Below are 12310 nucleotides of genomic sequence, written 5' to 3' on the forward strand. Positions count from 1 at the left end.
TTGGCTATCTGGTTTTAAATCCATTTAATTTATCTTAATTTATTTCACATTAAAGGTGCGAGCCTCCAACCTCCAGGACCTGGTGTACAAAAATGGACAGGGTGGCATCACTAAAGCCACTGTGTCTATTACTTTTGACAACTCCAACAAAAGTCAGAGTCCTTTGGGGTTTGAAACCCACGACGAAATCACAGTCACCAGACAGGTACGGATACAAACAGCTTTTCTCTAATGACTATACAATTTCACCGATTTCTCCTTGATCCTTTTTTCCTTTTTATCCCAGCATTGTTAGCCGTATGCTTGAGAAACACCTTTGATGCTTAGGAGTTTGGGTCGTAAGCGTCAATATTAACCAAGGCTGATGATTTACTAGGGATTTTGTTTGAAAGTTCAGCACATAATGGTGAAATAGGAGAAAAGGTTTAGACGATTTTTCAAAGATAAAAACCAAACTCAGTTTGTTGTCTTTCAGGATTGACCTCTCTATTTACATCCATCCATTTTCCCATCGACTATGACGAGTTTCTCTTTCCACTCTGAAGAAAACCATCTCTAGTTTTTCAGTCTAAAAAGTGTGACACACATTTGTATTCAGCCCACCTGACTCAATATGTCTATTAGGATGAATTCTTCGACTTTCCTGTTTTATGCTACCTCACATTAACACTCATCCTTTTCTGCTTCTGCACCATGATGCTGCTACCACCATGTTTCAAAGTGGGGAAGATGTATTAAGGTTGAGGCACAGAGTTAGTTTCCTTGATATGAACAGTGTATTCATATATATTCTGCCCATTTATTCTAATATCCATAAATTAAATCCACTGTAAGGTACTCTGAAGGTACCCAATTCTACTGTAATTATGGGCTTGAATTTTTTTTTTTCTTTTAATCAAAATGTTCAATTTGTGTTGGTTTCTGTCTGACAGGTTGTGATCGGTGGCAGGAACAAGTACCTCATCAATGGAGTCAATGCCAACAACACCAGGGTGCAGGATTTGTTCTGCTCTGTCGGCCTTAACGTTAACAACCCACATTTCCTCATCATGCAGGTCAGCCCTTTCTTCACATTCCTTCCATTCTTTTTTTTTTTAAGATTTCAAACATTACACTAAGTTTTGATCTTGTGATGTTTCCATCACGTCAGGGGAGAATCACCAAGGTTCTGAACATGAAGCCACCAGAGGTAAAGCCTGCACATTTCATCAAATGTCTCACTAATGGCTGCCTTCGTTTGGAACTTATAGAAAACTCTCTTCTTCCAGATTCTTGCCATGATCGAGGAGGCAGCAGGCACCAGGATGTATGAGTGTAAAAAGATCAGCGCCCAGAAGACGATTGAGAAGAAGGAAGCAAAACTGAAGGAGATTCAGACTGTATGAGATGCAGGGTCATTTTTTTATTTATTTCTGAGTCTGTTTTAATAGAAAAATGCTGCAAACTTTGTATTGTATTTAACTCTTTTAGATTCTGGATGAGGAAATTACTCCCACTATGCAAAAACTGCAAGAAGTAAGTTGACATTTGAACTCATTACCTGTACTGATGCCAAGGAAAACATTCGATTCCTTCCACCATGTAAAAGTTTTCATGTTAATCTTCCTAAACCCTCTCCTCTTTCTCCAGGAACGATCATCCTATTTGGAGTACCAGAAGCTGATGCGCGAGATCCAGCACTTGTCACGCCTCTATGTGGCTTGGCTGTTCGTGTGTGCTGAGGAAACCAAGAAGAAGTCTGCAGAGAATCTGAAGGTGATGCAGGACAACATTGCCAAGATGCAAGCCAACATGGCCGAGAACGAGAGCAAAATCCAGGAGCTGTCAGCCCAGATTCAAGAGCAGCAGAAGAAAAGAGACCAGGTACTGCAGATAGAAAAGTGTTTTTTTTGTTTTGTTTTTTTTAAAACTGTAGCGCTAATGTTTTTAGTGTTTTAGCCCCATTGGTTGTTTTTGTTGTGATTTTCTTACCTCTGATGTTAAACTGCTCATTTCAAGGAGGTGAACGGCGTTTTAAAAACCATGGAAGACACTCTTGCTGATGCCCAGCGTGTGGACGCTAAATCTCAGAGCGCTCTAGACTTAAAAAAGCAGAATCTCAAAGATGAAACCAAGAAGCGAAAGGAGCTTGTGAAGAGCATGGAAGAGGTAATGAAACAATTAGGGCCGCAGCTAACGATTATTTTAGTAATTGAGTATTCTGATGATTAATTGAGGGATTGGATAAATAATTGACACGTTCTGCAGATTTTTTATTTAACAACTTAATCTTATCTTATACATTAATAAAAATGCAAATAAGCACTTATTCCTTTTTTTGGTAAATAAGAAAAACATTTTATACACAACAGCATTTTTTTAGTGTACACTTGATAATTTGTAGCAAAGGATTCATCTGCAGCTAAAAACATACTTGTACCATTAACAAGTGAAAAGAAAAGCTCAGCTCTGGCTTAATATTGTAGGGCTATTCTGTTGGGTTTTTTTCCCCAATTAACGGATTTAACAATTGGATAGTAAAAGGGTCTCGATAGATTTTATTTATCTACAGAATTTGAACCAGGTGAAGCTAAACCTTTAGAAGTTTTAGGTTAAACATATTTACAGACAAAGATTTTTCATCTTAAATGTTAAGTGTATACATTTTTTTCGTACAGTTTTGGCTTAATTAAATGTTTTGATTTTGTTGATCTATCGAAATATAGCATTTTTTTAAGATTCTGTATATTCCAGTTAATGATTGTTTGATTACTAAATGAGTTGACAATTTCAATAATTGATTAATTTGTATTAATCATTTATTAATATAGATTAACTAGCTGGCTAATTGTTTCAGAACCAGCTAGTGTTCCTGGTATGTTATCAAATCCGTCAGCAGAACCAAAAAAAAATAGAAATATAAAACTTTTCTTTTGTTTCCTCGCTAGGATAAAAAAGTGCTTGTGGTAAAGGAAAAAGAGGTTTCCAAATTGGCCGAGCAGCTTCGTGCTGTGCAGGAGGAGGGACAGAAGGACAGCGCCGCCCTGGAGGCTGCTGAACAGCACTTCAAGGCCGTGTCGGCCGGTCTATCCACCAACGAGGATGGTGAGGAGGACACGCTGGCTGGGCAGATGATGGCCTGCAAGAACGACATGAGCAAGGCCGACACAGAGGCCAAGCAGGTGAGAAAACTAACTCTGAGATGGAGGTTCACTTTGTCATTCTGCACTGTGCTTTATGGTGGTTTTGCATGTCTTTTTGTTTAAACAGTTTGGTCCTACTTATTGCACTAACGCCTTCTCTCTTTCTAGGCCCAAATGACCCTGAAGCACGCTCAGGCTGAGTTAAAGTCCAAACAGGCTGAGGTCAAGAAGATGGACAGCGGCTACAAGAAGGACCAGGACGCCCTGCAGGCTGCCAAAGGCAGCAGGGAGAAACTGGAGGCGGGGTTAGCCAAGCTCAACTACGAAGGTAGTAAACAGTTACTTCCAAGCTTTAGTTTTATTTCTCCACTAAACCAGTGTGATAACCGTGGCTGTGTCTCTGCAGAGGGAAAGGAGGAAAGTCTGCTGGAAAAACGGAGGCAGCTGTCCAGACAGGTCTCTCAGCTCAAAGAGACCTACGAGCGCCTCATGGCCCGCTTCCCCAATCTGCGCTTTGACTACAAGTAACACCTCATTTTTCTGCACACTGAACATGCAGGGCAGAGAGTCTTTATAGAAAAGGTTTTTAGTTTGTGTCACTAAGTGGGTTTAGGCTTTATTTAAGACTCGAGGTCCAGCTAACCACTTCACCAGTTTGATGGTGAACTTCTTTTTAATCTAGATTACTTCCAAAAGGTAAAACAAATAATAAGAAAATTAGTCATTTAGTTGCATCATGATGCAAAAATATATATAAAAAAACCAACTAAATAAGATACTGTACATCTTACAGAAATAAACGTTAATTGTCATACTTATCAGAGAGAACAGTTAGGTCACGAGTTTTGAAAAACAGAAGTAACAGTTTTTTATTTAGTTAGTTTTACAGGAACAAGTAAAAGGATTTAGTTGTATTTTCCCAAGGTACAAGAAGTGAAGAATAAATAATATTGACTATGGAAAATGTGTTTAATGAATACTTTTATTTCTTATTCTATAATTCAAAATATAAAAGTGAGCATTTCTGGAAAATAGATGTTTTAAAAATGATTTTCTATTTAGACAATGACATTCTCATTTTGTTTGCCCCATTAATCTTGGGTTTTTGTCCAACTTTAAACATTGTCTATTGAGTACATCATTGAGATAAAAGCAACAAATGTCTTAAGAAATAAATCTTTCAGTCTCTGGTTCCCCCAGCCTAAGAATTTTGGCTCTACAGGCAAAAAGTTTGGACTCTACTGGTTTACACGTGACTACTTTTATTTTATTCAGGTTTCGTTTGAGTTGTTCAAGTATGAATTTCAGCTTCTTTAATTTCTGGGTTTTACCACATGACTGACCCCCATGCTAAAGCAAGATGATGTGATTACCAGGGATCCAGAGCGTGGCTGGGACCGCAGCAAGGTGAAGGGGCTCCTCGCCAACCTGATCACTGTCAGCGACGTCACCTACGCCACAGCGCTGGAGGTTGTTGCCGGAGGCCGTCTGTACAACATTGTTGTTGATACGGAGGTAGGTGTGAGGAAAGACTTGGTGAATATGGTAATAAAGGTTTTTCAGAAAGACAGCGGGACTGTAACCCGCGGGTCGGTGCGTTCTCCTGCTTAGGTGACAGGTAAAAAGATCCTGGAGAAGGGAGAGCTGCAGCGGCGGTACACCATCATTCCCCTGAACAAAATCTCTGCCAAGACGCTGAACGACAAAGTGATCAACGCTGCAAAAAGTCTGGTGAGGGAGCGGCTTTAGATCGGAGTAGAATATTGACGTGTTTGCTTGTAACTCTAAGAGTTCTCCATTTTCTTTGCATTTTTCTCCGTCAGGTTGGGCAGGATAACGTTCACACATCCCTGAGTCTGGTTGGCTATGAAGCAGACCTGCGGAAAGCCATGGAGTACGTGTTTGGGTCCACCCTGGTGTGCGACACGCTGGACAACGCCAAAAAGGTGGCCTTCGACAAGCAGGTGATGACCAAGACGGTCACGCTCGGAGGGGACATCTTCGACCCTCAGGGAACTCTGAGCGGAGGTGAGACTGGGGGGGGGAAACATCCAGTTGGATTCTGGTTGCGTTGTGAAATTAAATCTGTACAGACATGCAGAGAAAGGAGGCGATAACAGGAATCTGGCAATATTTACTATTGATTGGTTCTGATCAATGACTGATCAATGCCGGTCTTTTTCGAACAGTCAATTGACAGGAAATAGGCTGGAGAGAGAGAAGACATGTAGTAATAATTGATTAGCTTTTTGTTTTAGACATCTGAAATACTCCCAAACCAGTGATGCGACCTTTCCTGTTTTATCCACATTTTTGTCTCCATTGTTTATTTTTAAACAGTAATGAGGCATGGCGGCATAACCTGAAAATGCTGCTACGCATGTTACTCAGCAGGTTGTTCCTAGGTAACCATAGTGAGTGAGTTAGTTTTGAGAGGTGGAGCAGCAGCTAAAGACTTTCCTCTGCCTACATCCCCCAGAATGCCATTCCACAACAGAAATCTGAACACATTAAAATCTCAATGCAATTCAGATCACAAGACTCTGATCTGTGCATTCCTAAACATCTGGAGTCACACACGACTTTTCCCCTATAGGTGCCCGCTCTCAGTCGGCCTCCATATTGACGAGCCTGCAGGAGGTGAAGGAGGTCCAGGACCACCTGGAGGAGAAGGAGGCCCAGCTGCAGGACATCGAACGACAGCTGGCTGATCTTAAAGGAACCGCTGAGAAGTAAGCAGCTTTCAAGGACGCTACCGTATGAATTTAACATGTTTGTTTGCAGAAGTTAATTAACTCTTTGCTCAAAAAATCAACACTCTCAGAGCAGTAATTAAGCCAAAAGTGTACAAAAATGTATATAAAATTAGCATTTTAGATGAAAAACCTTCTTTGACTGTAACTATGTTCTACCCAGAACTCCTCGAGTGATATAATCTTTAGCTTTTTCTTGCATACTTTAAATAGTGTATAAAATAAACTTTAGTGGTTAAATGAAAACTCATTTCCATGTTTTTTGGTTTTTTTCATCTGATTACCTGATTAATCGTTACTAAACCAATATTTGATTACTGAATTAATTGTAGTTATAGAAACCTTAAAAATGTGGAACAGAGTTCTGAGTCGGCCTCATTAATCCGTCCAGGTACCGGCAGCTGAAGCAGCAGCATGAGCTGAAGCTGGAAGAGGAGCAGATCCTGCAGGCCAAAGTGCAGCAGAGCTCCTTCCACCAGCAGCAGGAGGAGCTGGAGAGGCTGCACAAGGCCATTGGTCAGAACGAAAACACACACACTGTTCTCTAAAGGTAAACGTTTGACCCAACGGTGTGTGAAGCTTGTTTTCTGTTTGTGCGTTTGGCCAATCAGAGGAGAGCGAGGAGACTTTGCGCGTCACCAAAGAGGTGAAGAAGAAGGCCGAGGAGAAATACAAGGTGCTGGAGAACAAGATGAAGAACGCCGAGGCGGAGAGGGAGAAGGAGCTGAAAGCAGCCCAGGAGAAACTGAACACAGCCAAGGCCAAAGCAGACGCCTTCAACAAGAAGCTGAAGCAAAAGCAGCAGGTAAAACCGCCGACATTTGTAGTAGTGTCATTATAACCATAAAAATGATGATAAAGAAAAAAATATTTATTACTTCTTTTTTAGGTAACTGCATGACACAGCATTCATAGCGGCACAAACATAAATGCTGGTTTCCAAAAACATTCCTATTTGCTTTTTCAAGACGCCACATACTTAAAGATGTGTGATTTACATCACTTAACTGCACAAAGACATTTATTAAATCATATTTTCAAATTTACTGATATTTATTGATGCTTTTGTATACAAATTCACATTTAGTCAGTTTTTTAAAATTATTATTTACTGAAATTCACCGTGACAACGATGTATGGAATTCTTATCATGAAAAGAGATTTTTCACAATAAATGATACAGAATATAATAAATGTGCCCATCCTTAGTCCCTTCTGTTTGCCAATCTGCCCATCTACCTCTGCTTTTATTTTTATATATATATATGTTTTAAAGAAACAACAACTTAGAACTCTGGGAAGTTGGGTATGGACAAGTAACATGTAATCGCGACATGGAGAATCTTCTGCTTTTGAGTCTCCTGTTGGGTGTTTGATGTTCAGGAGTCTGACGCTGTGGCCCTGGAGCTGGAGGAGCTGCAGAGGGAGCAGGCCGGCTACGAGCAGCAGATTCAGGCCGTGGACGAGGCCATGAAGGCCATCCAGGAGCAGATCGACAGCATGGCCTGTACCGTCTCCCAGAACAAGGTGCCGTTTACAGGACTGCCTTGAAACCAATTCAGCTGAAGTGAAGCATCTTTGTGTTGTGTTCTACTTCCATTTCCGTCAGCTTTTTGTCAACTTCATATTTCCTCACAATGCAGCCATAAATTTTAATACGTTTTACTGGAACAACTCGGCTAAACTTACTCACTGAGAAGTGTCTGATTTGTCCTGTCATCAATAGTCCTGTCAAAATAACAAGCTTTACTGGATGATTAAGTGTCCTGGAAATTACTGCAATAAACGATAATATTGTTGTTTTGAGAGCATTTTCAAGTGATATATTGGTAATGGCACGATAATGTATTATCAGAATTAGTTTAAAGACTTATAAACTTTAACTTTGTACAGAACACTTCGCACTGGAACTGGAGGATGTTTTAAATGTCCAAGCTAAAACACAACCACCACAAATATGACAAAAAGGATATAAAAGCCGCACACAATCTAAAAACCATAAATAAAATGTATTATGAAGTGTCTAAGCAAATCTGCCCTTTAAAAAATATTAGTAATCAGAGTGGAAATTGAGCTCATTTTAACTAATCATGCGATTAATTGCTGATTGTGACAATCTTAGTCAAGTGTTTCGGTGAAAATGTTTTATTTTGGTCCCACGTGAACAGAATTTCTTCTGGGATTCTGTCAACAATCGCTTTCTTCCTGGCACTATGTTAAAGCTAAATTGTCACAGTAAAATGACTAGTTGTCCTGGTAACGCTTAGTGAATCCTGAAGTCAGCCAGTCCCCAGATTGTACCCACGGATATCAGAGAGAAGAGGGTGAAATATAAGCCTGTGTTGCACTTAAAGATTTTTAAAAATACATTTTAAAAAAACTCTGAAAACTGTTAGTTGCCTTTCATGTCGCTACTCTGTACTACTAGGTATGGGCAGGCGGATCATACCTAATAACATATATTGACATTTGTGGTGTAATGTGACTATTAATGCACTGCATGAGTGCAAAAGCTATAAATATTTCCTACTTTGTAACATAGGAGACGGTGCGTAAAGCCCAGGAAGAGCTGAGCAAACAGAAGGAAGAGATCATGACTCAAGACAAAGAACTCAAGGTGACCTTTACGTTTGTCTTGATTGTTTTGGCTTCCAAACACCACAATTTACTCCTGTCTGTCAGGAGCCGACTAATTACAGTGCTCTAAGGGTTTATGGCATAAATGCCTAGCAACTTGTCACGTTGCCTCTGTTTCTGAATGCTCCAGGAGAAAAACACAGAGGTGAATAAGATGAGGGAGAAGAACAATGAGGCCCAGCTGAAGATCAAGGAGCTGGAGCACAACATCAACAAGCACCACAAGGAGAGCCAGGACACTGCAGACAAGGTTCGCTCAGTCTCTGATGTTCATCCACCCATCGCTGCGTCTCTTTGTTCTCCTAATCATGAAGTTTTTGGGGGGGGTTTTCCCTCCAGGTGAGTCGGATGCTGGAGGAACACGACTGGATCCATTCAGAGCGGCAGTATTTCGGCCAGCCGAACACCTCCTACGACTTCAAGACGAACAACCCCCGTGAGGCCGGGCAGCGCCTGAAGAAGCTGGAGGAGACCACCAGCAAGCTGGAGAGGAACGTCAACAAGAGGGCCATGAACATGCTGAACGAGGCGGAGGAGAGGGTGAGACGGGGAGCGGAGCGGGGGATGCAAAGCTCCGCACTCAGGGTTCCTTCGCAGCCTGGAGGCGTTTGACATTCCATTTTCAGTATTTTCCAGTGGAAACATATTTGTACCTCCACACTTTAATCCCAATCACATTGTCTAAATATGTTCTTTCTCAGGGTATTCGTGCATCCGTAAAAAGTCTTAAAGTTATGTATCTAAAAAATAAGGCCTTAAAATGTTTGTTTTAAAAAGGTAAATTGGGCTTAAGTACATTAATCACAGGTTTCAAATTTTGTCTTGGCAGGACTTTTTAATCTCGCATTTTTTAAAAGTATTTTTGTTTCTTCCTGTGGGACTTTTCTGTCAGGCAAAAGTTTGTGTTACACTTGGGCATCTTCATTGGGTTCTGACTTGAAACTATTGAGGCTACTGCTAACTAACTGCTAACATACCCTTGCTAGCTAGCTTTTTCAGTGTCAATAGTGGCTAAGTGTAAATCTATTCCAAGTTGGCTGGTTGAAATTCATGCATTTCTGTGAAGTTAGGTCTTAAATTCCATTCAGAATTATATTAAAAAGTCTTAAACTTGGTTTGTGAAACCTGCAGAAATCTTGTTTCTGTCACTTCTCGTTTACATCCATCTGTCTTGCCTTTTCTTCCTTTATTCCCTTATCCATTTTCCATAAAACCATCTCACTGCAGAAACATCTGCTACAATGAGAAGTTCTGAAAATATAAAACAGTGCAGGACAGATTCACAATTGTTTGTCCTCCTGCAGTACAACGATCTAATGAAGAAGAAGAGAATTGTGGAGAACGACAAGGCAAAGATCCTACAGACCATCAAGGAGCTGGACCAGAAGAAGAATGAGGCGCTCAACCTGGCATGGCAGAAGGTCTGCTTTTTGTTTTGTACCTGATTTCTCTGGAAACGTTGATTAGATTTACCGTTTTAAATTCATTTCCCAACATTTTCAGTGATAACAAAACCCCCTTTTGAATTTTTTTTATTATTAAAACAAAGAAGGGCAGTATGGCTTAGTGCCATCTTCAATTTCAATCCTCCCTCTGCAGGTAAACAAGGACTTTGGCTCCATTTTCTCCACCTTGCTGCCAGGAGCCACAGCCAAGCTGGCTCCTCCCCAGGGATGTGGCGTCCTGGACGGCCTTGAGTTTAAAGTAGCTTTGGGTGACACCTGGAAGGAGAACCTGACTGAACTCAGCGGCGGGCAAAGGTTTGAAACCTTATACTGCTCCTTTAGTGTGTTTTCTCAGCCTGTGTGAGAACGTGACTTTAATCTCCCTCTCCTCATCAGGTCACTTGTGGCTTTGTCTCTCATCCTGGCCATGCTGCTTTTCAAACCCGCTCCCATCTACATCCTGGATGAGGTGGACGCAGCTCTGGACCTCTCTCACACACAGAACATCGGACAGATGCTGCGCACGCACTTCACACACTCGCAGGTAAGTGACTCAAAAAAGCCATTTGTTGAGAGAACAACATACAGACGGAGCAGCAATAAAACCAAAATTGTACAAAGATGTATACATTTTGCATTTAAGATAAAAATACTCTTGTCTGTAAATATGTTCTATCCAGAAGTCCTCAAGTGGCAACGTTTTAACTTCACCTGGTTTAAATTCTGTAAAGAAAACATCCCATTAAGCACCTTTTGGTTTTCACTTATTAATCAGATTTACACAATAGTGATGTCAAGTCAAACAGAAAGGTCCGAGATTTTCACATGATAGAAGTAGTTTATTTAGCTATAGATGCATCTCCTGATACAAATCATTAAGTGTTCATTAGAGGAATGCTGTTTTATTGCACTGTAGGTAATAGAATGCTTTTCTGATTTAAAAAAAAGAGGATGAATTGTTTATTTGCATCTTTTAATGTCTTTCCAGTATACAGATATAAACAATTCTTAAATGAAAAATCATCCATTTAATCATTTGTTTACACAATGTGCAAACTTTTAACATATAATCAGAATAAATCTCTAGAATAATGGATTACTAAAATAATTGATAGCTGCAAGCTTCGTAGAGACATACTGTTCCCCAAATGACTTGCAGCTGAAGTCAGAGACTGGGGAACTCTACAATTATGGACCCAGGAGGAAAGTATAAAAACGTGCAACACATTTTTTCTGATTTATTTTCGGAGGAAGTTTGAAAACCACTCATTCTTGTTCTTTCACTTCCATTATGCACTACTTTTCTACCGGTCTATAACACCAAACCTCCATAAAATATACAGAATTTAATGTTTGTCATGTGACAAGATGTAGAAAAGGTTTGAAAGACTTTAAATTGAGGACAAAACAGTAGGTTCTTCCTTCTACAATCTTTTTCCCCTTCTCTCTTCAGTTTGTGGTGGTGTCCCTCAAAGACGGCATGTTTACCAACGCCAACATCTTGTTCAAGACCAAGTTTGTCGACGGCATGTCCACGGTGTCACGGACCGCGCTCAGCCAGAGCGACTCCAACGTTCCGCATAAAGTCCACGACAAGGCTCGACAGAAAGACAGGAGGAACAAACAGCTCATCAGTTAATCACTGCACTGAAAACATCAGGGCGGCCATATTTGTCTTTACCTAAAATGATAGTAACTGCTTTTTATGTCTTACTGATGTCTGTGTATCCGTTTAGCAATCCTGTCTAAATACTTCATTTGGGTCCCGTGTTTTGTGTTCTTTTTATATATGCAGCTGATGGATATATTTGTTTTTTTGTAAATAAAACTGGTAAACTTTATTGTTGGTTTTTCTGTCTAAACTATGACTATTTATGAAGAAAAGAAACTTGTAGGAGCAAACAAACTCTATGGCAGTAAGTTTCAACAGAAAATCTGTTTTCACCATACATTCCAGATATGTAAAATTGGTTTTAGTGGATGTATTAGTATATATATCTTTAATTATATTTTGAGCAGACAAACTATTTGATTTATTTCTAATTACATTCTGACCAGCAAAAGCGTCAAATTTATCTGTACTTTGTAAGAAATCTGCAATTCATGACTGACTTATGGCAGGCCATTTTAACAAATGTTTCATCTGTAACTCTAGATATCAAAATTATTTTGATTAGACAATACATTTTGACTATCCTGAATGACTGCATTCACATTCTAATTCAACCCATCTTCAATTACATTTTGATGAGTCAATTTATTTCAGTTATTCAACATTTAGATATCTAGAAAGTTATGTGTAGACAATTTTATGTTAAAATTGCCTGCCATAAACCTGCAGAGTTAATGAGAA

General features: G+C 39.9%; 1 protein-coding gene and 1 long non-coding RNA gene across 2 annotated transcripts in view; one reads left to right on the forward strand and one right to left on the reverse strand.

Annotated features, from left to right (window-relative positions):
* LOC116719799 (uncharacterized) overlaps window positions 1-11400 on the reverse strand; it is a 16120-nt gene extending 4720 nt beyond the window's left edge. Inside the window, exons 1-2 of the long non-coding RNA XR_004339266.1 lie at window positions 10611-11400; window positions 452-455 (exon numbers count right to left, since the gene is read on the reverse strand). This is a non-coding gene — a long non-coding RNA (uncharacterized LOC116719799). The remainder of the gene's footprint in view (window positions 1-451; window positions 456-10610) is intronic.
* The window catches only part of smc2 (structural maintenance of chromosomes 2), a 12144-nt gene extending 346 nt beyond the window's left edge, over window positions 1-11798 (forward strand). Inside the window, exons 2-25 of the mRNA XM_032562489.1 lie at window positions 56-205; window positions 933-1055; window positions 1151-1189; window positions 1269-1379; window positions 1471-1515; window positions 1630-1863; window positions 1999-2148; window positions 2928-3161; window positions 3291-3450; window positions 3529-3646; window positions 4499-4637; window positions 4734-4853; window positions 4946-5150; window positions 5719-5854; window positions 6267-6391; window positions 6487-6680; window positions 7259-7402; window positions 8418-8492; window positions 8643-8762; window positions 8852-9052; window positions 9817-9933; window positions 10112-10272; window positions 10354-10501; window positions 11411-11798. Of these exons, the coding sequence (XP_032418380.1) occupies window positions 56-205; window positions 933-1055; window positions 1151-1189; window positions 1269-1379; window positions 1471-1515; window positions 1630-1863; window positions 1999-2148; window positions 2928-3161; window positions 3291-3450; window positions 3529-3646; window positions 4499-4637; window positions 4734-4853; window positions 4946-5150; window positions 5719-5854; window positions 6267-6391; window positions 6487-6680; window positions 7259-7402; window positions 8418-8492; window positions 8643-8762; window positions 8852-9052; window positions 9817-9933; window positions 10112-10272; window positions 10354-10501; window positions 11411-11596 (3435 nt within the window). The 3' untranslated portion in view covers window positions 11597-11798. The remainder of the gene's footprint in view (window positions 1-55; window positions 206-932; window positions 1056-1150; window positions 1190-1268; window positions 1380-1470; window positions 1516-1629; window positions 1864-1998; window positions 2149-2927; window positions 3162-3290; window positions 3451-3528; window positions 3647-4498; window positions 4638-4733; window positions 4854-4945; window positions 5151-5718; window positions 5855-6266; window positions 6392-6486; window positions 6681-7258; window positions 7403-8417; window positions 8493-8642; window positions 8763-8851; window positions 9053-9816; window positions 9934-10111; window positions 10273-10353; window positions 10502-11410) is intronic.
* Window positions 11799-12310: the final 512 nt, after the last annotated feature.

The sequence above is a fragment of the Xiphophorus hellerii genome, chromosome 5 (assembly GCF_003331165.1).
Source record: "Xiphophorus hellerii strain 12219 chromosome 5, Xiphophorus_hellerii-4.1, whole genome shotgun sequence".
Lineage (NCBI taxonomy): Eukaryota > Metazoa > Chordata > Actinopteri > Cyprinodontiformes > Poeciliidae > Xiphophorus > Xiphophorus hellerii.